General features: G+C 38.8%; 1 protein-coding gene across 5 annotated transcripts in view; it reads left to right on the top strand.

The window, feature by feature from the left end:
- The window catches only part of MCC (MCC, WNT signaling pathway regulator), a 184,968-nt gene that overhangs the window by 117,786 nt on the left and 39,547 nt on the right, over positions 1–27,635 (top strand). For all 5 annotated transcript variants that reach the window (XM_027667207.1, XM_027667208.1, XM_027667211.1 and 2 more), the window contains 4 exons: positions 6,131–6,273; positions 13,327–13,463; positions 17,457–17,620; positions 22,289–22,495. In XM_027667207.1, coding sequence (XP_027523008.1) covers positions 6,131–6,273; positions 13,327–13,463; positions 17,457–17,620; positions 22,289–22,495 — 651 coding nt within the window. The remainder of the gene's footprint in view (positions 1–6,130; positions 6,274–13,326; positions 13,464–17,456; positions 17,621–22,288; positions 22,496–27,635) is intronic.

A 27,635-nucleotide genomic window follows, 5' to 3' on the forward strand; every position in this document is an offset into this window, starting at 1 on the left:
TGACCTCCAGTGGTCCCTGTCAGCCTCAGCCGTCCTGCGATTTTGCAGATTTAGAGTCTTCAATATTCAGTGCATTTTGGAAAGACCTGGTATCTGTGTTAATTAAACTCAAACCAAATGCAGCAACTGGGCTTTTACTTCAGTCCTCCCTTATGTTGGCCTTTGCCTGCATTTCCTAATGGTTTTTTTCAGCTACCTTAAAGGTTTATGGGCTTGTAAGTGACACTGTTATTGCAGACCATCAATGCAACATCCAGAAATAAAAAACACTTTCATGTTTTTATTCCCCTCAATATGTGCGGCAGAGCCAAGCTGAGAGTTAATATGGTATATCAGCTATAATCTGGAGAGCCTTTTTTAATTTCTGTGGCATTCTTCAGATAGAATCCTCCATCTTGCTTACAGTTTGATATGAGACTGCATTTAACAATCATTAAACTGTCAGAATGATTCACTGTATCCAAATGATCCACATCATTCTGCATGACCACATGCTAACCACAGGTTTTTTCAGTGTTTTACTTTTATTTCCAAATCTTTGTTTAAAAATACATGTATTATCTCTCAGCTAGTGAAGAATGCCTTGTAGGTGCTCCCATTCAGCACTGAATTGATGGCAACTGGGATTAAGGATCAGTCCTTAATCCCAATTATCATGTGCTCTGTTAGCAGGAGATTGTTCAGTGTTTTCCTTGATGGGGTATCAATTATGCATGTGTATATAGCACTCAGTTTTTCATGCTGAGGGTTGTTACATGAGCTTGAGCCCTGTGCCTATGAACACAAGTCTAGTGATGACTACCACCTTTCACATATGAAATATGTGGAAACTAGCGTGCTAGCTAGATTTCAGATAAATTACTTTTTAATGAGAAATTTCTAAAAAGTTTTAATGTTTTATCTCTTTTCAGTTTATTTTTTTTAAAATGCCCTCAAGTGGAAATAAAATACAATCTTTCTTAAGGAATAAGCCATTAAAGAAACACAACTCATATATGCAATGCGTTGGCTGTGTTTAAGTACTGAGACTGAGACTGGTGAACCACTCCATCTTTTCTTCTCTTTCTAACTGCATCACTTCCAAGTAGATACGTCACTTAACATAATTTTTTGAACTTTTCCTCCTGCTCCACAGAGATTCATTCAAATTCATATTGTATCATACAATTTTTTCCTCTACATCTTCTGTCTAATGTCAATCAGAAGTTCAGAAGGCATAAATTAAATAGGAGGTGTTTGAGGTTCTGCATAACCATACTCAGATGTTAGTTGTCCAGTATTAAGTCTCTATTCTGCATCTGGATTATACTTACAAAGGCAGCACATGTTTCATTTCAGCTGACATGGTAAATACTCTCTGGAACAAATAGCTCTTAAATCGCATTTTTGGTAATACTTTTCCCATCATTTCATGAGGCATGTGAGGCATTTTGAGGAAAGGATTAATGATTTGCAGAGTGGAGGTGATCTGGGGAACCACAATTCAAGTAATCAATGACAAATGGTGAAGAAAGATAGTTGGATAGCCTGGGCTTAAAATTTTGTAAAGTGATGTAATTGATTATTGGTGGTTGTAGCATGCTTGCTTCCAAATCTGCAGTCTGTAGAGACCTGCTATAATTTTTCTCTACATGCCTCTATTATTTTAGTAACACAGCAGATCTCTGTCTCTTGTGTTTTTGTCAGTATGCAGTTTGGCAACGAGGTGATCTCTTGAATGAAATTTACCATAAAGCACTGGTCAATCTCAACTAATGTCTTCTTCCAAAAATCTTTCCACTGTTATGAGAATTGTAGTGTATTCTGCTAGCTCTGCCTGCCGTGGTGTCCTGGCTTTGATAGTGATAAATACTGGACGTGTGAAGGGAGAGCATAAGAAATGCATAGAGTTGTCCCCCTTCACACTCCCCCACCTTTCTGCCAACATCTGTGAGCAGCAGGCTGCACTGCATTTTGTAGTCCTATATGGTCCTTTCCTCTGTGGATTTATATAATCTGCTTTCTAATCTATCTACATTCTTGGAATTTCCTGCATCCTATGACATCGAGCTCTGCGGTTTTGTGTTAGAACATGGAATTTAATAACATGCTAAACATTTCAGTAAATACAACAAGAATATTCAATTCACTTACTACATGTTATATTTTCATCTCCTCTCACAAGGTACTCCTACTCTCTCATTCTTTGTTCTTAGTCATAATTTTGAGTTTCCATGATAGCTGTAGACACAGGGTAATGAAGACTGTGCTGTACAATTCTGGACTGTGTATCACACAGTAGCGTGTCCCATTACTGCAGTGGTAATTCTTTACCATCCTCTTGATTATTCAGAATATAGGGAGGGACAGCAGAATTTCAGTATAAGAATTAAACCAACACTCTGTAGTTATATATGAACATAAGCAACATTCTCTGCAGACATGTAAGAACATGTGAACTTCACAGGAAGGCTTCCGTTTCTCATTTAACAGAGTAACTTGAAATAGAAGTGGTGTTCAGATGAACATTGAAATTACTCATTCTGTTGTGTGATGTCCTTATCTGACGTGGATTAATTCTGTGTACTTACTTGTATTCATCTTCCACATCAAGTATGCACAAAATATACAACAAAACAACTAATTCTGACTGTGCATGTTGTCGTGATTGAGGATTTAGCACCATAGACTTGTATTTACACATAAATTTAGATTAATGGATTGCCACTTTTAAATCTGCCACTCCTCTTAAATTAAAGTACTGTGTTAGTTGAGCAAAGACTTTTAGTTCCTGTAATCCTGTTAGACAGGTTTATCATTGTGGCTTGTTCAGGTGATGACTTGTATTCTGGTGAACAACACCATAGCCGGTGTTTGTCTCTGCAGGGCCTGAGGCACTGGGGCATCTCTTAATGAGCACTGCTGCTGGTGGTTCTTTTTTTTGTCCTCTGACTGAACACTGCAAATTTAACATAAAGGTGAACATAATTTAATGCACTGTTAGTGTTTCTTCACTAGGAATTTTTGTACATTGATAGGCAGAAGAATCACATGTTGAGACAATAAACTTGGGTTAAATTATTTTCTCTTACCATGCTTCTTCCTCATACTCTTCTTGCTCTTGTGGTTGTTTGTCACCGTCAGGAGTTCAGACAATGGTGTTTCCAGTCATTGTTAATTTATATTGTACACCTTGGAAAGAAAGAAAAACTGGTAGCAGATCATTTTGTTCTGAGACTCAAAGAACAAAAAAACTAAGGAGGATGATGAATAGTTGCAATATCCCAGAGAAAAAATTCAGCAGTGGGTACCAAAAGATGCATTTGTTTCTTTTTCATTTTGAGCTTTGAGATGAATGTTCCATAACAAAGAGCAATCCTGTATACCAAAAAGAATTTTCCATGGCTGCATTTTGGCATCCATACTGAACTATGTTTCCATTGTTTGGATGCTTTTGCCTTTCTCAGTTGAGGCTTGTCATGGATGACCAGAGCTTTGGAGATGTAATTCTGTGCCCACCTCCAAGGCAGTGCAGTCCTTAGTTAGCATCATGGCCTGTCTTCCACAGAGATTTCCTTTCAGCCCGTTTCAGTTGCTTTTGCCTAAGATAATTCAAGAACGCTTTTAAAAAAATCAAATGTAAAGCTATTGTCTTATATTACCAGACTTCTGGTTGTTCACAAAGTACATCTGTCACTAAATGATGGTTGTCCTGAAAAATGGTAACTGAGAAACAGCTGGAGAAAACAGAAAGCAAGTCTGGTAATCTGGCTGGGGTCCATTAGTGAGAGCCCATATATCTTCAGTCAAGATATACAAATTCTGCTTTTCAGTGCATAGCTTAGAGAGATAAAAATTGTTGTGATAGGGTTTTTATTTATTGTCAGAAAACAGTTATTATACACTCCATCTGAAATCATCTCTTTGGTTTAAAAGGAAAAAAACCCACCAGTGTGTATAACTGATTGATCTGGTTAATGCTTAGGTACCATTTGTGGACATATGTGTCTGTCAGAGGAAATTTAGATTTTTATTTATTCCCCCTAAATCTGCTCTAAAGCTTTTGTGAAACGTTTTCTCTGTGTTCTTTCTGCACTCTGAAGGCCGTGGTAGTTCTTCAAATGGATACGATGTTAAAAACCGAAAATGTGATAAATAAGTTGTGGAAAGTTTCTACGATTATAATATATATCTATAAACATATCAGTTGCCAACATGAAGTCTTAGAAGTGAGGTGAATATTTTCGGTCTTCTAAACTGTGTCCCTTTGCTCTCTTTTTCAGTGTGATGATGTGATCTGTTGCTCTCAGTGTAGGCAAAAGTGCTTTTGGCTACAGCTGGAGTAAGAAACTATTTTGTTGTAGTCTATGGAAGGGTCCTCTAATGTCTGGGCTACTTTTCAGTGTGCATACTCATGAAATCTAAAAATCATGGAACAAATTGTATTTAAAATTTAAAATAAAAATATTATTGAAGGTCAGTGGAAATCTTAGTTTTCAATCAGGCTTTTATATAGGTGATGTTCTCAAGCTGTGAGTGTAAGTGACCAAAAAATATGAGAGCAAACTATGAAAATTCTACCACACCTGCTAGTTTGGATATGTCGTATTTATGATACAAAGGGTTTAGGGAGTTACCTCTCTATGGAGTGTTTACTTGATTGGAAAAAGCTTTTGATACAGCAGTGTTGGAGAACCTCCATCATCATGGCTAGACTTCGCAAACAAAGATTTGAGAAAGGCTCTACCCACGTTACAAGCGCGCTGGTGGCTAGGAAGGCCAATACGAGATGGACAAGTCCGGTTGCAAAAGGCACAGTGGAAGGGCTCCTTAGGTGGTATATTGTGCAGGGCACGATTCTTTCTGCGTTGTCTTTTCTCCTCAAGAGTGATGCTGCGTGCATTCTCGAAAGCGTCAGCAGTGTTATTAGATGGTGTGTCTCCAGGCCTCCCGATTAGAGGCCAGAGTAGACCAGTTATGTTGATCAATATGGCCAAGGCTGAGATGTTTTTTCAGGGAGTCCTTGTATCTTCTCTTCGGGGCTCCTCTCTTGTGGCAGCCGGTGGCAAGTTCACCATAAAGCAAGATCTTGAGGAGGCAGTGGTCCTTCATCCTGGAGACGTACCCTGCCCGTCGCAGCTGTGTTCTCAGCAACATGGCCCCAATACTTGTGATTGCTGCTTGTTCTAGAACAGATGTATTGGTCACATAATCTGACCAGTGGATGTTTAGGATTGTACGAAATCTTTAGAAATGGCTACTAGGATTTTACATTGCAGGGTCTTCAGTGAAAGGACTGTAGGTTTTATACTGTCAATTGGTTGTGAATTTTCTTTTCTGACAGCATAGTACATACCGTTGTATGGGTGCAAGGAGGCTTGAATGAAGGGGGGGCATCAGAAGGAAAAAGTTAAAAGTCTTACTCTTTCCAGCCACTACCAAGCATAACTTCAGTCAGCATGCACTGCTGGTTCATAGTTGCAGTAGACTGTAGTTGTTTACTGTAATTGAAATAGGGTGTTTGATGGTCAGAAGAGTAGGCCAAAGAGGCTAGATTTAAAATTCTGTGGGAAAGAAGGATGATTTTGTGATATGTACAAAAAACAAGCAGCCTTTTAATTGTTCTAATCATAAACATTCTATCATATAATACTAACATAATAAAAATATGCTATATTATTTTTAAAGTTTAATTAAAACCAAATACTTATACTAGAGAAGAACCCATAACCTCAAAGTGTAATTAGTTTTCTTTTCTACATTTCCCACATAATGATGTGGGTTTTGCCATAGGAATTGTAATTCAGAGCACGTTGGGAAGATCCTTGAAGATTCATAATGTACCTTGAATCTCTTGGATTCAAAGATCAATATTTGTAGCTATTTTGAGTTGCAAATGGTGTTTTTTATCCAAGCAGGAGGGGCAACTTCTACCCTTTAAAAAAAAATGATAAAAGTACACAGCATATTCTGTCAGTTTCTAAAATTTTGTAATTACATACCTTTGTGTACCTGTCAATATTTTGTCTCTCTCGTTTTTTGCTTGCTAAGGACGAGTAAGGAAACCATGATGCTGTGCACTTTTGCCTTGTATCTGATCTCCATGCAGGTATTCATAACACCCTTTCTGTTACTTGTTTCTCTGCTTTAGTGTGAGCAATCCCACCTGATGAGAGAGCATGAAGATGTGCAGGAGCGAACAACGCTGCGCTACGAGGAACGCATCACAGAGCTGCACAGTATCATTGCTGAACTGAATAAGAAAATCGATCGACTACAGGGAACAACAATAAGGTACAGCAGCTTCCTGGAAATCCTGAGCCAATGCAAGACAAGTGCAAAACATGGTGTGAATTATACTCTAAATATAATTTGATGACAACTTTAAGATAGTTGGGCTTGTTGTGACTGGTGCGGAATAGCTACCCATAATTAAGGTGTGTGTTCTGCAGAGTATCATCCCAAGACCTAGAAGTGCTGCATTCTCTCTGGCAAAATAACACTTTGCTAACCTAACAAGCACTGCAAAAAACTGCACCGTGCCATGTAAATACTCCTTTAGCATAATGTCCTGGGGAACCACGTAAGAGACAGCAAGGGTGTATAAAGGAAGATGAAGCCACCCAACTTGAAGCTGTGCTTTTAACTTTGTTTTGTGACCTCCTGTAGATCATCTAAGTGAAATCATTTGTGGTGAGCATTATGGCTGAAATAGATTTCAGTAGGTTTTTCACCTGCTTGTACTGGTATTTTTGACAAAACAATGGTACAAATCCCATTGTTGTCTGTCTTTGGAGCAGCAGGGCTTAGAGTATTACACTGGGTCATTACATTACTGTGTTAAAGTAAACTGTGTATTAGACTACATGGAAACATTGTTCTCTCTTGTTTTTACCCATTATTCTCAACGTAGAGAAGTTGGACTAGAATGCAGAAGGAGCTTCTTATAGTTTAGCTAGTGAGGATGCAACTAAACAACTAGAACCTACAGATTTCCTAGAGAATAGGAATTAGATTTCAAATTAGATTTGATGGTTTTGTGGGTAACATTGGCATGATGCTCTAGCCATGTAGCTAATTTTCAGTTTTCCTTACCTATTAGCTGCAATTTTTGGTAATCTGCTTTATTTGTCCTTCCTTTTAAATATTTCTTTTAGCACAAGGCAATATTGTTACAACTACTCACTTAACCTTTCATGAAAATATTTATATGCAAAAAGAAGAAGGTTTGGTGTACCATAAATAAGAGGAAGTATCAACACACACACACACATACATATATATATAGTACTTCAGAAGCAGTGGTAGAATCACATTATGTTCATTTTATTTAAGAAGATAAATACTGTTGCCTATGAGATGCTCATAACTAGTGATGACCATGGTGAGATTTTTCAGGTATTTCCTATACTAGTAGTACTTCTCTGAAGAAAAATCCCCCTGACTCCCTTATTCATTCATGCTTGATACCTCTGCAGACAAATTTTCTATTTGTCTTGTTTCAAGTTGCCTTTCTTTTCAACATGATACTGTCCATACTGCCCTCCTCTCTGGTAAAGCTCTATCAATTGAATAGATGAAAAGCAAAATCTGAGAAGCTTTGATTTTTTTATTTCTTGAATGACAGATGAACTCTGTGACATTTAAAAAGAATATTACAAAGAATTCATAAAAATGGTTTGTTTGGGATCCCTGTGCCAAAGTAAATGCCAAGTGGTGTTAAATTACAAAATATTGGAATCAGGTCGATGCTCTGAATATTTAACCACATCCATAAATGAATCAGCTGTGGCATCCACAGGGAAGTGAGGTGTAAGAGCCAAGCCTGATGGGAAGCACATGTTGCTTTTTATGAAAAGTGCAGTTTTTCTGCCCCTTTGGTGGGGGGTTAGGCCTTTAAAGGCATCAGAAAAATACTGCTGCAACACCACTGTCGTGCTCTTCCAGTTTGATTCAATCATATGAGAGCTCGTTTTGCTCAGGTAGCTAGAATGCCTTATCTGGTTTTATTAATAAGAACAAAAATGTTTGTTGTTAGTGGATTTTTAACTTCCTTTAATGTTGGGAATAGCTTGTTTTCTTTGGCAGGCCAATAATTTCATGTCTGGGGAACAGAAGAGTAATACTGCTCCTAGAAATTGCAACCAAGTAGATACTGAAGGGATTCCATACAGTCTGCAAAGACAACTGAGAGAAGGAAAGCTAATACTTCCTGCTGTGACTTTCTGTAAATTCAGACTGGAATCCACATGTCACTCTTGAGAAGCTGTTCAGTCCCACAGAGCAGGGATGGTGTAATTGCTGTCCTTTGCTAGAGCATGTGTGACTCACAGCGCTCCACCCTTGGCTCTGGGGACTGTTGAGTCCAGGAGCTGGAACAAAACAATCCTGAGAGAAAACGTTCTGGGAGCATGGTCCTGTAGAGCCTTGGCATTCATACTTACCTTTAAACCAGAACACAGGAGGGATTTTAGTTTTGATTTCTCTCTTTGATACCTGCAAATAAAACAGAGCAGAGGCTTTACTTGCGGTATCACAAAAATTGGGCTGTCTTTCCGGAAACAGTTTTCTTGAGTTTACTTTAATTGCATAACAGATAAATGTTTCCCCAATGCTGACACAGTTTGACTGGTCCCTTTTTTTTCATGTATAGGTTTTAGGGTCTAAAAATAAACTAATGTAGCTTGATGTACTGCCACTTTATGACATTCTTCATAGTTCCTTCCAAAACCCAAAAAATTCCAGAAACAATTGGAAGAAATCAGAATTTTGTAGAGGGTATTTGACTATCCTCTTTAAGTTGTATTATCTTTAAATTTGTAGCTATTTGTCTGAGTGTAAGTAGTACCCTTAGAAAGTAGGGCAGAAAGTAATCAGCCACTGTGTTGGAATCTGACTAAGGTATTGCAACAGTTTGAGGAGGAGTGTTGGCTGGCTGTATAAGCTAGTTAATATTCTCCATTCAGAGAATTTTTCTGTGGTTTTTTGGTGTGAATGTTGGAGGGATTTTTGCCTTTGCAATATCAGTTTAGAGGTGTAGTGGCTTTTGCTCATGAGGTTTGGTAATGCCGGCTCTGGAATAGTAGAATTGTTTGGGTTGGAAGGGACCCTAAAGATCCTGCCATGGGCAGGGTCACCTTCCAATAGACCAGATTGCTCAGAGCGCCATCCAGCCTGGCCTTGAACCCTTCCAGGAATGGAGCATCCACAGCTTCTCTGAGCAAGAAGAGAGCTTAAGTCACGTATTGATGCACATGTCTTTTCCCAGGCATATCTGACCTGCTGATCTTAGTAGTAGTAATCTTACAGGAATATTTTAGAAGTTTACAGGATTCTTCTAGGTTTGCTAGCCATTTCATGGGTACAGCAAGTTCCATGTGTGTGTCCCCGTGAAATTAGCAGCAGCTCTTGCACTAGATTGTTCCAGCGTTCCCTTAGAAAAATGAGTTCATCATGGTTGTGGGAGCAAGGCAGCACTCATCTGCAGTTGTCTCACCTCCCTGCTGCTGTTGCTGCTTTGGACAGCAGAAAAGGTGAAATACAAGTGTAACTGATTTGATATTAAGGCTAAAAATTGAGTTGCTGATACTCATGTGCAAGTAGACCAGCCTTATGTTGCCAAGGTTCTCTGTCCTTTGACAAGATGTATGTCACTCCTGTTTTCTCTCGAAGTATGTACAACTTTGAAGACAGCAAAACTAATCAGATGGATCTTCCCAATTATAGAGTCATATTGTAAATTCTTGGACATAAAGGATACACTGAGTAACTCTGAAGCACAGAGAGGATTTATAAATTATACAGTGGTGTACTAAAATGGACTTATGTCTACATTAAAGATGAAAATTTCTGACTTCAGAAGTTTTTAAATTCATTCAAACCTGATTTTTTTTCTTAATCCTATTTTTGGCTGTCAAAATCATCTGTAACTTCAGCATATGACTGTTTTTCTTAGATATCAAATAGAGGTTTGGGAAAAGGAAAAGGAGAGAGATCTAACTGCTTTTAGTTCTAAACCACTGGCTGTTTGGGTACATTTCTGCAATTCTAAAAATAGACTGTAGCAATACAGACAGAAATATACTCTGTTCAACATTGGTGCCTGCTAAGAATTATTTGAAACAATTGTCAAGAAGAAGAAGCCTGTAACCTATTGCTGGAAAACCACTGGTTTAGACTTACAGCTTTTAATCTGAAATATATTCAGAAAGTAGGTTGTGTTGGAGTTAATGAAGAAGAAGGAGAGGGAATAGACAACAGCATCAAATGAGATAACGCACGGCACTTACTCTCACATTTACATAGTGACCTGCAGGTCTAATTGGAGCTTCTAAATATGTGCTAGGTGGAAGCTAGCACAATTCAAATGGCAGTGTGGATGTGATAATGTTGGCTTCAGCATACAATGCCCAGCTCTACCTGCCCTCAGTGATTAATTCCCATACTGTCTCAAGTGATCTAGTTCAGAGGGACCTCGCCTGTCTATACGCAGGGTGCAGTGAATCTCTGAGTTACTGTGCACATGCACCTGTAGTATTTTCTATCTGAGGGTCTTAGAGAGCTATAAAATATATTTATATTTTAAATATATATTTTTATATATATGTAAATATATATAAAATATATATATTTTTAAATATACTTATTTAAATAAAGTGTGTGTTGAAAAACTGCTGGCACCTAAAGTGTGAAACCATGCAGCATTTGGAGCTGTGAAGAGAACGTGAACCTTGTCAGCATTGTTTAAGTACTCATCTTTGGTGTGAAAGGATGCTGGAAAGTGTGCATTTTGCTCACTATTTGAACACATTTTCCTCAGAGTCTGTGCAGCACTTGTGATCCTTGGGTGCACCTGAACATGAAGAAAGCAATTAGTGCATAAGTACCTGAAAACCACACTGTTTTTTCTCCAACATTGATCCCACACAGTGGGATCACTCTGTGTCTAGAATGACTTGATCTGGTCTTAATTGCCTCCAACTCACCATTCCAGCAAGTGGAAACTATGAGAGCCCATAGCAGAACAAGCAGAACCTGCTTACCTGCTTTCTCTATCCAGGCTGTCCATGATGGCAGCAATGAGAAAGTTGTAATGCTTCCACCTCCTGGAGTCAGTTGCCAAGTACCTTGCATTTCCAGTGCCTCTGGGGGACTCTTCTTCTCTTCTGGGGAAAGATGAAAAGCAGTATCTTTTGTTGCTGTCAACATCAGTTTCAAAGGCAGAATTTGTATTTGTGATGTATCACTGCCCTTGAATTCCCCCTTGTTTTTACCCTCAGTCTGTTCCCACTGGCATTGGTGGTGGAGTGGTTGATTGACCTAGCTGTCACTTTACCAGAAATGGATTTCTGATCTTTCTGGTCAGATCCTAGAAGCGTTAGTTCACTTAGAAAATGACTTCTCACCTGAGTCATCAGAAGAGTGTGAGTTCTGCCACGTGACACTGCTCTGAGATACTGAGGGCACTTAAACCAAAGAACAAGAACTAGTGCTAGCTACATGAAGCTGTGTTGTGGTTTAAACAGAAAATTTATGCAAGAAGAGCCCAATAAGAGTGGTGAGAAATTACTATAGCGTGTACCATTGTTTTAGGGTCAGTAGAGCCATTTGTCCAATTAAAGGTAATTTAGGTTTTAAAAATGTAGGGCTAATTGTTTCAGAAATTAAAAAATAAATTACCTTCAGATGAAAAATTACAACTGTTTGAGTGCTTGGTAATTGTTTTTGTCCAAAGCTAATTACTACTGGCTTGTTTTGTGGCTAATAATAAACTAGTTCATGGAACATTAACTCGCTCTTATGTGTCTTCATTTCACTATTTTAATTCCTGCTATTCATGATTGAGTTCTCACACTGTCTGAAACAAATATTGCATGGTAACTCAAAAACCTTTCTTTGATCTAAGTCTCTGTTAACTGGCTGACCTGCATTTTGTTTAATTGTGGTTACTAAGTGCTTTTGATAAAGTCACACTTTCTTTGCGCTGAAGCAAATGTAAGGGGTAGAAGAGCATAGTGGTTCCTGTAGAAAATACATCTCAATACTTTGGGAAACCCTGCTTGGCAAGCAAACTGAAATTTCCTTTTTTGAGTTTTTAAGGCAGGTTCATAAGTTGTCACCTCTGCAACTCCTCTGAGAGCAGACTTCACTTCTGTTATTGATCCCTATGTGCAGGGGGCATCTTCTCTGCTATTTTGCCTGAAAAATGCAGACACAAGTCCAGGCTGAATACTGCAAGAAACACTCATCACCATATACACAGTGTATGTGGCATATGCACAGCAAACCTAACATTACAGATACCCGTCTCAGATGCAGATCCCCAGACAGGTCTTTGCTTTTCTAACTGTTTCCAAATGCAGACAGTTTCATTCTCCCACTTTTCTGCTGAATCTGCTGCAAAATTAATCTCTTCATGTGATTCAATGTGAAACAGAATGATTACTGTTTTTCTTCTTTCACAGGGGCTCTGCACCTGGATAAACTGATGTTTTTCTTATGTTTAAAAGAGATACTTTAATGTAAAAACAGTCACTATGAAAGTAAAAAAAAAATTCAGAGTCAAATCAATAAGAAAAAATGTTTACAAATGTTCTCAGGAAAAACTATTATTCATTTACTTATCTTCTCTCCCAGTGCTTTCAACTCTTTGTGTGGAGACAGAAGGGAAAATCCTTAATTTTTTAAGCTCATTAGCTTTAGCTAAAGTATTCTGTGTCCTCAGTTATTTTAGTTGAACCAGCTTGACAAATAAGTTAAAACCTAGGTAACTAAGGCTTTTTATTTTCCACTAACTCCAGCAGTTCGGTGCAATACTCACTTATCTGTTCTCTATTTTGGGAAGAGAAAATGAAAAAGCTACCTGTCTCTAAGAGCATTTTGATACACATATGCATTTATGTGCATGTGCATGCTTGCTTTGCACACAAGCCGATGACATCCTTGAACTGAGAAAGAGAGCAAAACCAGTTATTTCTAATCCACTTTGGGATCAAATCTACTTGTGCTGATCTGTGTGAATTGTCAGTTAGGGAGATGCTGCAGAGCAGTGTATGTCCTTGCACACAGCCTTGCTAGCACTCAGTTCCACCCATTGTTTCCTTCTACAGTGCTCTGGAGTAATAATGAACTTGGGAATAAAGAAATGGAAACCAGGCACTGGCTGCTGCAAGTGGGTGTTATGGGCATAGCACAGTTACTTTGCAGAGAAGGGTATAAAGTCTTCTCTACTGACTGAACAAAACTTTTGTGGATTGTACCCTGTGGCTCAGCTGACAGGTCTGAAATAAATGTCACAGAAGATGTTTCCTCAGAGGATTTTATTTCTGCCTTTACTCTGTCTCCCAGGGAGGAGGATGAGTACTCAGAACTGCGGTCGGAGCTCAGCCAGAGCCAGCAGGAGGTTAACGAGGACTCGCGCAGCGCAGACCAGAATTCCGTTTCGGTACCAGAGAATCAGTCCACCATGGTCACTGCAGATATGGGTGAGTTGTGATTCATGGTGAAGACATGATGCCTTCTCACAGCAGAAGGGTAACATATAGCCTTCGAAATGCAGATCCAAACATTTGATGAGGAGCTAAATTAATCTGGGATGTGCTAATCACAACTAATGCTGAATTTCTACATGACTTATATGTGACGTAACCTCTGTGCCTTGGTGATAGAATCATTAAGATTGGAAAAGACCTCTAAGATCATCAAGTCCAACCTTCAACCAAACACCACCACCATATTCACCATTAAGTCATGTCCGAGGGAGTGCCATATCCACGCAGTTTTTGAACACTTCCAGGGATGGTAATTCCACAGCTTCCCTAGGCAGTCTGTTCCCTCTCCATGAAAAAGTTTTTCCTAATATCTAATGTAAACGTGCCCTGGTCCAGCTTGAGGCCATTTCCTCTCATCCTATCACTTGTTACTTGAGAAAATAGACCACCCCCACCTCACTAAAGCCTCTTCTCAGGGAGTTTTAGGGAGTGAGAAGATCCCCCTGAGCCTCCTTTTCTCCAGGGAAAACCACCTCAGCTGCTCCTCATCAGACTTGTGCTCCAGACCCTTCCCCAGCTCTGTTGTCTTTCCAGCACCTCAATGTCCTTGTAGTGAGGGGCCCAGAATGGGACACAGGATTTGAGGTACCGCCTTACCAGTGCCCAGTACACTTGCCTAGTCCTGCTGGCCACTGGCTGTGTAGAATAGCTATGGAGTTTAAAATGGAATATTGTTCATGAGAGCTCATGAATTTTGGGAAAGAAGAAAGGGGTGAAAGATATTCACATACCTTACATGTGCCTGTAAAGTAGTCTAACTTTAGAAAAGAATTGCAGACAGATTAAAAGTTAGGGGGGAAAGCATGGGTAATGGAACCTTTTAAGGCCTAAGTATAGAGGATGTCCACACTTTTTTGCCTATCCATCCTTTTTAAAGCATGGATAGGCATAGCTTGCCTAAGTGGATTTAGACAAGGAGGCATCTGACACGAGCTATTCAAACAAAGTGCAAGGAGGGAGGACCTCCAGACAACTCATTTTTTTCTGATTAAGAACTAAGAAGGCAAGCACCTTTCCTTCAGAATTTCGTCTATTTTGTCATTCAAGCACAATTACTGATTAGTTGAAGAACCTCCACATAAGAAATAATTTCTCCATACATTTTACAGTATAGGCATGAGCAGATCCTAGACCTTCAGCATGATGTTTTAAGTGTTTGGGCACAGTTGATGAGACCCATAGCTGTAGACTAGCAGAAGTCTGGTGTGATCCTCACTATTCAGAACTTTGTTCAGAACACTATTTCTACTCTTTATACCATATTCTTTATAAATGTAAGACCAGCCGCTGTATTTCAATGTCTTTATTGAAACAGTATGATAGAACAGTATGTTCTGTAACTGTACTATGTAATTGTGAAATGTCTGACCAACAGAATTCAAAGTATTAACAAAATATTGCATGGAGTCAAGATATTTTAGTAGAAGTTTTTATATTCTTAAAAAATTAATTGTTTTACTTTCAAAAGTTAATGTTCACGTTATGTTCCTACTTGAACAGATTGTGACATGAGGACTTTTTTTTTCCCCTTTAATTTTCTTTTGACCAAAAAAGTGAAACTAATCCACTTTTTAGCATGTATTTTGGTATCAGGGCTTTGATTTTTTTCTTCATGGGGTGGAACTGAACCATGATTTGTGTACATTAACAGCAAGCTGTCTGTTTAAGTTTTGACTAACAGTGGGAAACAAGGCAATAAAATTAAATATAGTGTAGAAGCCTAGAAGATGTGTATGTCTCAAAACATAGCTGGCTAGATAGATGTGGAGCCAACCAAGGATTATCGATAATAACAGCCAAGGATTGTTGGTAATAACACACTACAAGAAGAACAGGATGTAGCTGGAGAAGGGGCATGTATGGAGGAATGAGCAGCACTTTTCTGGGAAAAATGTTCTTGATCAGCTCCTGTAGAGATAAGTACAACACGGTACACATCAAGTGCTGTAGGGATTCTTGCATTTCTTCCCTATTTTCCTTATATACATATACTGTCTTTTTGGGGGGGTCTGTTTTTATGTTCTTGAGAAAATAAATTATGCACACGCACCCACACACATATATAGATACACAAATAAGTATATTTTTATCCTTCTAGATATAGGTGTATAGAGATAAAATAATCATGATATAATAACCATGTGTGTGACTTGCTTAGTACCCTAATGGAGTGAGCATCAGTGACTCAGTAAAGCCTCATGACACACTAATGCATGTGGATATGCTGCTCTATTGCTACAGGCAATAAAACACCTAGAGCTAGAACTATGAATGCTCTCCAGTATATCTTGCAGATCTTGTGATTTGGTTTCTGTCAGAAATGGGATTCTCACATGACAAACCATTATTTTATAGGGAAAATGTTATTGTAGTAACAAAACCCAGTACACAAGATCTTCTGAAGGTTGCTTAAATGTGCAAAATGTTTGTTATAGAAGATGCTATGGAAACAAGTAAAGTCAAGCAAACAAAACAGGTTTTTGCAAGTGAGCATCCTGCTTGCTGTATGCTGCTTATAAGTGAGTGTTATTATCATTTATAAAGGACTTTTTGGTATTATCATAAAAGATGGATGGCTGCTAGACAGGAACCAGTGAATATGACTTCCAGTACAGTTTTGTATGTTGCCCCTTCACATTTTTCATACAGTGCTGTGACATCATTCTAAACCCTTTATTTTGTTCAGCAATAGGTTTGTGTTTCACAGCATCATAGAATCATAGAACATGCTGAGTTAGGGACCCCTTGGGATCAAGTCCAACTCCTAGCCCTGCACAGGACCATCACCAAGAGTCTGCTTTAATCTCCTGTGAGAACCACAGCTATGAGACTGCCATGGAATTCTGACCATCATGAAGCACCTTGCAGCAGTAATACAGAAATAACGCTCTCCAGCAAGAGTGCATGCCACTGTTTTTAGTAGGATATAGGAGCTGTGGGTGCACTGCCGTCTCATAATGCACCACTTGTGTGCTGTGCTGTGGGTAGCTATTGCAAACTCTTACCTAGAAAACCAGAAATACTAAATAGCACATCTGAGAGACAGCACAAAGGTGAATTCTACTACATGTAGGAACTGCCACTGTCTGTCACTAGAGGAGAGCCTAAGAAAAACGAAAATAATTTATGAAGTGAGCCAGTAAGGTACAGAGACCCACTTGTTTTCACATATGGAGGGTGCTATGGCAGTGCCTAAGGCACTACAAGAGGTTAGCCTAACGTCAGGAAAGGAAGTGATAATCTGCTGCATTTTATAATTAAAATAGCATTGTGGTATAAACTGCTAATATGGTTGTAGTATGGAACGTAACAAAAAATAAGTTGTGGTGGTATGATTACTGAATATTCTGCAGTTGCAGAAGAAGGAATAGCTGCTAAAATAAAACATAGATTCTTAGATAGTGGGTAGGGATCATTTATGTAAACACCAGGATTTTTTTAAGTCAGGCAGTATCTAAGTACAACCACAAAAATTCCTCTGAAAAGCATCAAGTCATAACATCAATGAATGTAACAGACAGAAAAAAACAGTTGAATTTACAGAGAGAAACCTATGAGGGTAATAAAATCAGGATAATTGGCTTTGAATGATCAAAAGAACAACATAAAGAAACGTCTTACGATATGAGCATGTGATGTCTTAAAATGTTCTTTAGACAAGAGGGGTTTTTGAAGAAAAAATGAGCACTTTAGATAAGCAGAGGGACTGTTTTGTTAGATGGGAGGTAACTCATTATTTAATTTGGTGTGGTTATGGTATTTAAGCCTATCAGTTGGTGAGGAAAAAGTGACAGAGTGCGAGGACATTCCTTGAACAATATCAGTCCTGGCTATTCTGCAAGAGGCGCTTCTTGGGTTAGAGTTTGTTTTTTCATTGAGTCACTAATTGTTGTGATATTTGTTTTGATTTGTCTTGTTTTCTTTTAGATAACTGTAGTGACTTGAATTCAGAACTGCAAAGAGTGCTGACAGGTCTGGAAAATGTTGTCTGTGGACGGAAGAAAAGCAGCTGCAGTTTGTCAGTAGCAGAAGTGGACAGGCACATTGAACAGCTCACTACTGCCAGCGAACACTGTGATTTAGCCATTAAGGTAATAGTAGCATCAGGCTGTAAATGCAGTGTTGCCTGACACACCTGATCACTTCTGTAGTAATTACACTTCACTTCCAAAGGTGCCAGAGTATTTCACATGAATCAACTTGAGTTCACAGTGTTGGGTAAGTAGTAATACACCTGTTTTACACAAGTTCTCCAAGGGTTGGGAGGAGCTACTAATATACTTTTGATCACAAATCAGAAATGTATTTGTCTTATGCTCACTTCAGAGATAAAAGAAATGGGGACACTCAGCACTTAATTTACTTTCTTAGGCAAGTTTGCTTATCCAAGAAACAGGTTGTCACTTGCCCAAGGTCCTACAGGTGATCATTGACTGGTAACTGAAAACACAATGCATATGCCTAAGTTGTCACTTGGCTGTCTTAAAATATAAAGCCAATTTAACGTGAGGCATGTGTGGTATGTTAGTTCAAATGAGACAAATCAGACACAGGAACAAGTAATTCAGCTGATACCTGTATGTCTTGCTTGTGTTGTACGTGTAACAGAACAAGAAGAGGGTTGCCTGCTGGCTCGTGTAACAAAGGGATTGCAATTCAGAACCTGAAAGCCAGGGAGACATAGAGTATCTTATATACAGGGGAAGACCTGAAAAAGTTTCTTTGTGTCAAATGGAAAGGTGTCAGTGACTCATTTATACAAGAAAAAATAGATGACAGTTTACTCTTCAAGAGGGGTGGACTGTGACCGTTTTAGATGGCTTTGACAGCTCTTTGGCATACTTCCGGGAAAAGTTCCCTCTGTCTCTGGTGGAGCCTGAGGAATATAATGAAATAATAAAAAAAAAAAAATGTTGAAAATAGTAATTTGAAGAATGTGTGTGTATTTGAGAGAGAGAGAGGGTCTCTTGGCATTAGTATTAAAGCAGTTTATTTGAGTGTCTCAGAGGATTAGGATCAATACTTTGTTACCAAGTAGTATTTGGAGTTTTGTGGTTAACTGTTTTCAGAAGTGAGTATTCACCAAGAGAGAGACTGTGGATCCTGGAAAACAGGTAGAGATCAGTCTGTGTGAGATCCAGAGAGGTATCTGATGTGAGATGAGATCAAGATGTCTGCAGGAGTTGGATTCAACAAAGTGTCAAAATATCTGCCAAGACCTCAATTCTCAAGCTTTTTATTTTAATCCCATTTTTTACTGTTGATTCACATTAACTACTGTCACACTTTTATAATGGTAACTAACTATTAGCAGTTCCTTCCTAGTCAAAAACACAAGCCTTTTTATCTTCATGTGATCTGTACATGCATAGCCGTTTTGGGGGGAAAGCTTTTCCCCACTGCCTGTGCTTTAGAGGCTGGTATTGCTTGAATTTGGCAAGTGATAGCACGCAAAGATTATTAACCTTTCAGGAAGACAGGAGTCTCTGTGATATGCTTTATTATGCACTAGGGAAGTGTGTCACCAATGTGTTTAATATAGCAAAACCTACACGCAGAGCCCCTCTCTACCATTCCATCCATGGCAGCAGATCATTTCTCCTTTCCTGCTTCCTCAGACAAAGAACTGAGAGGTTTTTAAAATGGATGGAATCATGAATGGAAACGTGAAGTATTCTGACTCTCTTTTGCTTTGACTGTTGACTTTTTTCTTCACCAGCGGACTAATGCATCTGAATGTGTTGAATGCTTCTGCTTTGATGGTTAAATGTCAGTAGGTTCCTTCTAACGCTGTTGGTGGTAAATCGGTTTTTGTGTTTCTTTTATACAAATCATATGACCCTAGCTAAATCAATTGTTTCTGTCACACAAAAAGCTGAAAAGACTTTGAAATGAGATTTATCATAAATTCTGGTAGGAATAAATTCTACCATTGAGTTATGCCGTGTGAAGGAGTACTTCTTTTACTTCTTTCAAATCTGATACTTAGTGATTTCATCTGATATCACATCTGTAACACAACACCTCTTGTAAAAAAATTAAGGCAGAGAGTACTGATGGCAGTGTCAGAGACAAAACTGGAATTACCATGATATGGCATCCTGCCCTGTGCTCAGAACACTGCATTGTAATTCAATCCTATGCTCCCTGAAATTATACCTGAATTTATCTGCTGTGCAGCATATAAAACTGCTCTGTGATACTGCTCTGAAAAAAATAAACAACACTTAGATATGTCTATGTAAACAGATATATCCAAGTGCAATTTTTATGTTTTATTTACCATGGTGGATGGTAGCATGTTGGTCGTCAAACTGGAGAATTGTGATAATAGTTTAGTCAGCAAAAAGATACTGATCATGGCAAAATGAAGGAGCACAGAAGGAAGCAGAATGGTCCCTTGGTTTTGTTAAGGATTATAGGGCAGCCCTTAGTATGACTCTCAGACCCTGATGCTGTCAATGCCTGACCTTTGTACTTGTGTGAGCCTGCAATAGCACTGGAGCCGTGAAAAACAGCAGCAGCCTCTCTGTCTGAAGATACCTCTGTGGTGTTAAACCACTGCTGCTGCTTCCTCATGGCAGTCCATCCTCTTTTGATGTTGCTATAGGGTTATCACCTCCAGTAGTGCTCTGAGGAGGAGAAGAGGCTTGGAAAAGGGAGGAGTTGGAAAAACAGCAACACTCAGGAGCATGGGGAATGAGGAGGTAGGAGGTAGCAGCAGAACTTTGTGTTAGGCAGATGAGAAAACAGCAGGGGAAGTTCAAGAGGGGTGTGGGGGGAAGAAGGGACAGGAGAAGACAGCAACAAAGAGGCACTGTTTAAAATAAAACTGGCATCATCAGAAGAGATTTCTCCTGCCATTGCAGAGCTTTTCGTCACGTAAGATTAACCGCCCTCTGCTTATTCAGAACTTGAACTCATTGTCATGCTGTGTTGAAATAATTTACCTTGTCATAATTTGAGACCTATAGGTCCAACTGAAGCTAATGTAAGGGAGAGCTGCAGCTTTTTCATTTTACAGAGATGTTGCAGGGCATTGCTCTTTTAGAAAAGTAGTTTCAGCTTGCTACCAGCTGTGTAAGTAGAATTATGATGTAGATGCTCTGTCAATGAAAGTTTATAATTATGACTCAAAATGTATTGCAGTTTTATAGAAGAGAGACATGAAATATGATTTAAAAGGATAAATTGAGCTTGACTGTGAAAGGTTTGTCCCTGCTTCCTCTATAGAGGCATTTCAAACTAGTTGTTAAAAATATGTTTTTGCTTTTGTATAAGTGTCTTTTCCTTCTCACCAAGGAGTCTTGCTGTAGCCAAGATTTATTCTTTAAGATTATTGCATTGATGAACTTAAATAACCAACTTGTCATTGTAATGGACAAATAATAAGATTTGATATGTTTAAGTCAGATAGTGCTGAAAACACTGGGAAAATTTCTTGCAGAAATGAAAAAAAAAAAGGGAATTGTGTTTCCATCTTGGTTTGTCATTTTCAGCTGTACTCTAATTGGTTCTTTTAGTTCCTTCTGATTTAAGGAAATAAACAAGGCAGTATTTTTTGTTATATTTAAAATCCTAAAGTATGCTGAATTGGAAGGGATCAATCAGAATATAAAAGTTAAGTACTTTTGAATAAAACAACTAAATAGACTATTTTTGACCTTGGTGCATGATTTATCTTCCATATTATATGTAAAAGTATGGGCTTTAGCCGTAGCTTGGTTTTGGATTTTCCAGTGAAATGAAACTTTCTGCATTGCTAGTTACATCATATATTCCTTTTATTTTCAGTATTTCTTACCATGATTTTTATGCATACTGCTTTCAGAGAGATTCAAAAGCTTATAAGTGACATTTGGAGTGGTTTTGCCATTTGAACATAGGCACAGCATGCTCTGTGTACTAAATTCAGAACTGCATGTTGCTCCCTGACACATTGAGTGTTATGCTGTGTTTCAGTATGTTGAATGACCAGTCTGACAGTAAGTTTAGCCATGGCAGTATTCCCTTGCTGGTGGTGGGTGAATGTAGTTTGGAAGTTGCTGAATGTCCCCAGTACTGAACTGTGTCTACAAGGCACAGTCCTGAGCAAGGAGGTGGGACGGGAAGTGCTGAATGGCACTATATGTCTCAGAGAAACGCAGCACTTTTGCAGGCATTAGAAAGGCTGTAACATCTTCTGATATAATGGAAGCCTAGCTAAGACCAGAGTTCTTTTTTTTGTATTGCTGTCACATCAAGGAAAGAACAAGCTCAGGGACATGGGAAAGAAGAGTCCTCTTTTTATCCCCTCCCACTCTTTTCTTTGCCCTTTTGTGATGTTGGTCTAGAACTGAGAAAGGCCCCGTGCAATGCACATTCACAAGCTGCTACTTTCTGCCTGTTACTCAGCAGGGAAACAGAGTAAGTACAGGGCTCACCCATGACAAGGAGTCATTAAGTTGTTATGAAGTGTTCTGTGATGAAATTACTGGCATTGCTGTCATTCACATGTGACATATGTTTTATTTGCATATATCTTTCTCCTTCAGTGTTTGTCAGTACAAAACATTTTAATAAAATAGTCAAAGAAAATAATATATTTGTTTGATATTACTCAGCAAACAAAAGAAGGAAACTAATGGTGTTGGGGGGCTCCATGTGTACATATAAGAATACAGAGTTACAGCCTGTTACACACTTCTGTCCTGTGTACCCATTAGTCCCACTGAGTCATCTTTGCTTCTTTCTTGTTTTTGATGACTTTATTTTCACAGACTGTAGAAGAGATTGAGGGCGTACTGGGACGTGACCTTTACCCAAACCTGTCAGAGGAGAGGTCTCGATGGGAGAAGGAGCTCGCTGGCCTACGAGAAGAGAATGAAAGCCTCACAGCCATGCTGTGCAACAAAGAGGAGGAGCTCAACAGGACCAAGGCCACCATGAATGCTGTCCGTGAGGAGAGGGACAGGCTGCGCAGAAGGGTAAGGCTACTGCAGAGATGAAGGCTTCTTGTTCCTCCAAAACTGTGTGATTATGTCACCAGAACAAGCCTCTCTTTAACCTCACTTCCTCTACTGGCTGTGAGGCTTTTTATTTTTAAAGCTGGGTTCTACAAATGACAAAACTGGGACAAAACTGAACATATTAGAAAAAGAGTGTGTGATAAACAGCCGATGTGTACAATAACCTCATATCAGAAATCGTCTGTTAACAGAAAACCTGATATTCATTTTCAAGGAAGCGTATGTAACTTGACTATAGAGAAAGCAGATGTTCATTTAGTGAATTGTCCTGTGAGGCGCTTTTTTTCCCTGTAAACAACAGATATTTCTTTGTTTTTTACGAGAATTCAATTTGTGACTAGGAAAAAGAAAAAGAGCAGGACTCCTGTCAGTGAGTAATAATTCTCACACTGAACAATGAGTAGTCCCAGCCACGTCCTGCTTCCCTGTCTACATTTTATGATATTGTAAGGTCAGAGAAAGGCCTTGTGCTTTGCGTGAATTCCAAAGTAAAAAAAAACCAAACAAAAACAAAGAAACAAACAAAAACAAAACAAAGAAACAAAAAACCCACAAAAAACCACACAAAAACCCAAACAAACAAACAAACCCACAAAAAACAAAGATGAGAGGTCCAAGAGAATGTGACCTCAATCTCTGTTACTTTTAAAATTTGTTAACTTTATATCTGTTAAATCTGCAGAGTTTAGGCTAGATACAATGCATTTTTGTTTTTAAAACAGGCAGTTTCAAGTTTGTGTTCAGTCTGAATGACAAATCAGACCACTGTACCTTGGTGAAATAATTGCAAGTGTTGCTCTTTACCTACTAGCAGCGGATTGACCCTTTTTGCTGTTCTAAAACAACATTGTTCTGCAGTGACTATATCATTTTATATATGTTCTGCGTTGTGTGAGATTTCCAGTCTTCAGCTATCAAGCCACAAATAACCTTTTCAAAACTCTCTAGCCTCTCCCAACACTAAAAAAGGTATGTGTGATGAGGCAAAAATAGTAATCTCCTGTCATATAAAACAAGACCACTTCAACTTTTCCTTTGTAAAATTTTGTTTTATTATACACCATAACTTGATTTCAGTCCTGAACTTTTTGGACTGATTTTGTAGTGACATTTATTTTAAGCAGAAACAGTACTACCCCTTGAGCTACAGCAGTGATGTTTGTGCACTGGATGAATTATTGCCAAATTGAGGGAGTGGACATGACAACACATAGAGAATAAAAGTATATCCTTGTGAAATTTGCTTACACAAATGCAAACATTGATACTACAGATGATACAGATCAATATTGGGATATCAAACAAGAAAAAAATACGTGGCCTTGAGCTTAGAAAAAGATTCAAATTTGGAGAAGTATGGAATGCAAGTTAAGGTGCTTGAAAGGTTGGTAACAAGAATTTCTGCTGACAGCCAAAAGCTCCTCAGTTCATAAAAAGAAAAGGGGACAGAGTTGGCACTGTAGCCTCAGGGATCAGTGTGGCTGAGCCATTGACACTTGGTGACAAATTCAGTCCTATGATTTACCGGAGAAGTTTTTTCCAGCAGAGATGGGAAAGGCTGTATAAAGAGAGGTGAGATCTGATCTGGAACGTTTTATGTAGTTCTTATCTCTTATTCATGAAAAGGCAAAGTTTAAATTGCCAAAAAAGATGGTGAAGATGGTGAGAGAAATGGGCAGTGTACTTAGAGAAGGGACTTAAAAGAGATTGTCCTGTTCAACTTAGCAAAACAAAATCTTAATTTGATTTCTCTTAATAAGTACTGGAGAAGGCAAGTAAGAATGGGAGTAATGGCTCTCCAAACTTATGGATGAAACTGGAGCAAGAACAGATTAATATAAACCACTTGTGGCTATATTAGCCCAGAAATTAGACTGTGAGGTATCTAAGATAAAAGAGGATTGTGCTTCTGAAGAAACAGTAATGAGTAAGGCTACTGACTACTATCAAAATGGAGCTTCAAAATATTAAATATTATTCAAAATAATCATACATTTCATTATACATGTTTTATTATACATAAAACATGTATAATGAAATGTATGATTATTCAGAGATACCTTTCAAAACCAGGATAGTTACTTCAGGATTTTATCCAAAGTAAAGGGAAAAAAGGCCAGTTAAGACAGCTGCAGTTATTCTAGACTTAGACTTAGCACCTCTACACAAATCTATTATATTTTGACCCTGCAGAGGGTAAGTCTTGAACTGCTCAGTAGAGACTGTGAGCTATCTTTGGTGTAGCAAGCCAATTTAAATGTTCATTCTTCTTTAATTAAGGAAATTCTTCTTGGACAGATTGGATAGGTGTCCTATCCAGTAGATAAGGCAGTAATGTTGAATTGTCACAGAACCTTAATATTTGGGCACAGCTGGCAGGGTTGTGTGTGGGTTTTTTCAGTTCTTTTCATTTAGTTTGCAACTACAGAGGACTTTACTGAAATATGGTTTAATATCATCCTGAACGTGCAGAACCACTGCTTCATTGCCCCCACCAGAGAATTTTGTTCATGGCATATGACCCTGTCTCCACACTATGTAATTGTCACACTGGAAACCATATTTGCATTTTTAATTTAACGTCCATAGTGGCAACAAAATAAATGTTTTCTTTGACCTATTAAATATTTTCTGTGCGCCACCTGAACTCAAGAGTCGCTTCAGATTATTTCCCTGGAGAGTGAGAAAGGAAATCCAGCTAAAATTTAGTTATTGTTCTTCTCAGATTAAATTGGGTGAAGTGGATAAGTTTGAAGTTGACCAGATCAATAGGTCTGTTCCTTCAGACCAATGCCTGTAATCAAGCAGAGTGCTTTCAATACGTTTTTCTCAGGCTTGTTGGAGATTTAATTTAATTATGTATTTACTGCACTCAGTTAACAGATTGAGTTGCTCTCTGGAACAGTGGCTAAGAAACAACATACATTTGGAGTTTGTTTCTCACAGGTCATTAGTAAATGAGGTAATTGCTTATTTCTGTAGATTGTCTGCAGTGTAGCAGCTGATTTCATAATGCAGAGGTTTATTTTACCTCTGTATTATGTTGCTACATTAAAAATAAAATCTATTTAGGTCTGAGCCACTCAATGCCCTAGAAATTGCTTACACACAGCTGATCATAATCCTGAATCCAGTAATACAGATAAGGTGCTGGGGAACTTCTATACCAGTTCATGGGATTAATATTATTATTACATGAGAATAAGGGTGTAGTCAGGTCAGCACTATTTACAACTGCTATATGGAGTAACAGGCTTAAATAGTAGAAGAAAAAGTAATATTTGTATTCCTACACAAAAGCCTATTTATCCACCTGAGCATTCAGCACTGATACAGCATATAAACTCCATCATGACTGCAAAGTAAAAATTGTGGGTTTTTTAATTACTGCCCATGAAAGTTGCCAGATGAGTAGTACCTCAGCACAGTCCTAAGCAGCTGGTTGGCATAAGAAGCAGTGGGTGTGGGAAGCATTCAGGCTTCCCTGAGGCTGTTCAGAAGAACTAAATCTAAAAGTTAGAGCAGTTCCAGCTCTGGAAGTCTGTGGAGACTGTTTTCTGCATAAGTCATATGTTGGCTTGTTCGATTAATCAAATCCTTTTAGTTGTGAGAGTTATTCTGTAGCTCCAAACTCAGCTGAATTCACTGAACTGACCAGAACAAAACCAGATTCCTAAGCTGTCTTCAACTAAGACCTTAATGAAAACGTAATCTGCAGAGGAGTAGAAAAGAGGCATTTTTTGTGTGATCCCTCCAGCTGCCCACATTGCTCCTGCTCCAGGAAACTTCATTTTAGCATGAGGGCTCTCCCAAAATACGTAGGTTTTATGAGCAGTTGAAACCTATCCATACCACAGTAGGAGTCAGATCCTTGGCCTTGCAGGCGTTCTTGAACCCACACTGTTCTCAGATGACACAAAACTGGCACAAGCTGTTGGACTGTCATTGTTTTGTTGTCATTCCTATTGGAATCAGAAGGTATTGTTCCAAAGTGCTAGAGAACACTGATATTTTATGGGTCTTTAGAGAGTACTATCTGCTTTCAGAGCTTAAAGTGCTCCTGGAATTGTTCTGTCTCCTTTTCTCTTGGTGAGCACCAGAAACTTGAGGTAGCAGCCAAAAGCTGTTTCCATTCTCTACCTCCTTCAGTTGCATGGTATTTGCTTATGCAGCACTATCTCCACCTGGGTGTTAATGAAGTAGAGCTTTCTCCTGTTTCCAAGCTTGTATGCAAAAGCTCAGTGATTAATCTGAAATTAAATGAGAGAACGCCTGAGATGTGCTTTCTGCCTTCGCCTGTGTTTGTTTGTGTTGTACTGGCCTGGATCAGAACATGTCAGTTGTGCTCAGAGCTTTTAGGGAATTCACCCTTCGCCTCCCATGTCACATCTTGCCACATCCTTCGTTTTTGTTGCTTTGCATCCTTTATAGAGTTGCAGCACTCAGATCATTCTGCCTGAGGAACTGTTGGTGTGAAAAGCAGAGGGGTACTTCTCCTGCTGCATATAAAAGCTGTGTGTATAAGTAGCATTCCTGTTCTCCTGCAGCTTGTTGTGTCTGTGTGTCACTCCCTTTCTCCATTCCTCAAAGTAATTGTTCAAACAGCAGATTGATTTTTAGATCTGCCAGAGGGGTCCACAAGTGGCAGTTAAGTTCTTACACATTTCTTGAAAGCAGATGTCTCTACAGAGGACAGAGATTCTGCAAGTGCCTCCTTTCAACTGATAATTGCAGGTCTAAGCTCATCCAGCTCCACAGAATTCCTTGAGGAGATGGCCCTTATAAATACCAGGAAAGACTTCTATACCGTACTCAGTCAGCCACAACAGACAATCTGTAGGAATTCAGAGCTTGCTTGCTCTGGTGCTCATGGTATAAGAGAGACTGAAAATTATCTGGCTAAAAATAATCACCACTAGGCCTAAATGAAAGGTTAGGGGTGCTTTTGGCTGGGAAGGGCCATCACCACTCACAGCAGCATGAATTGTTACACTGATGTTTTGTTTGACATCTTTCCCTCCACAGATTTGCAGTATGCATGAATAAATTAGAAAATGGGGAGAGGTTCACATCCTGTGGTTTGTTGTACTTTGTCTTC

The sequence above is a fragment of the Corapipo altera genome, unplaced genomic scaffold, assembly GCF_003945725.1.
Source record: "Corapipo altera isolate COAL_440 unplaced genomic scaffold, ASM394572v1 60935, whole genome shotgun sequence".
Taxonomy (NCBI): Eukaryota; Metazoa; Chordata; class Aves; order Passeriformes; family Pipridae; genus Corapipo; species Corapipo altera.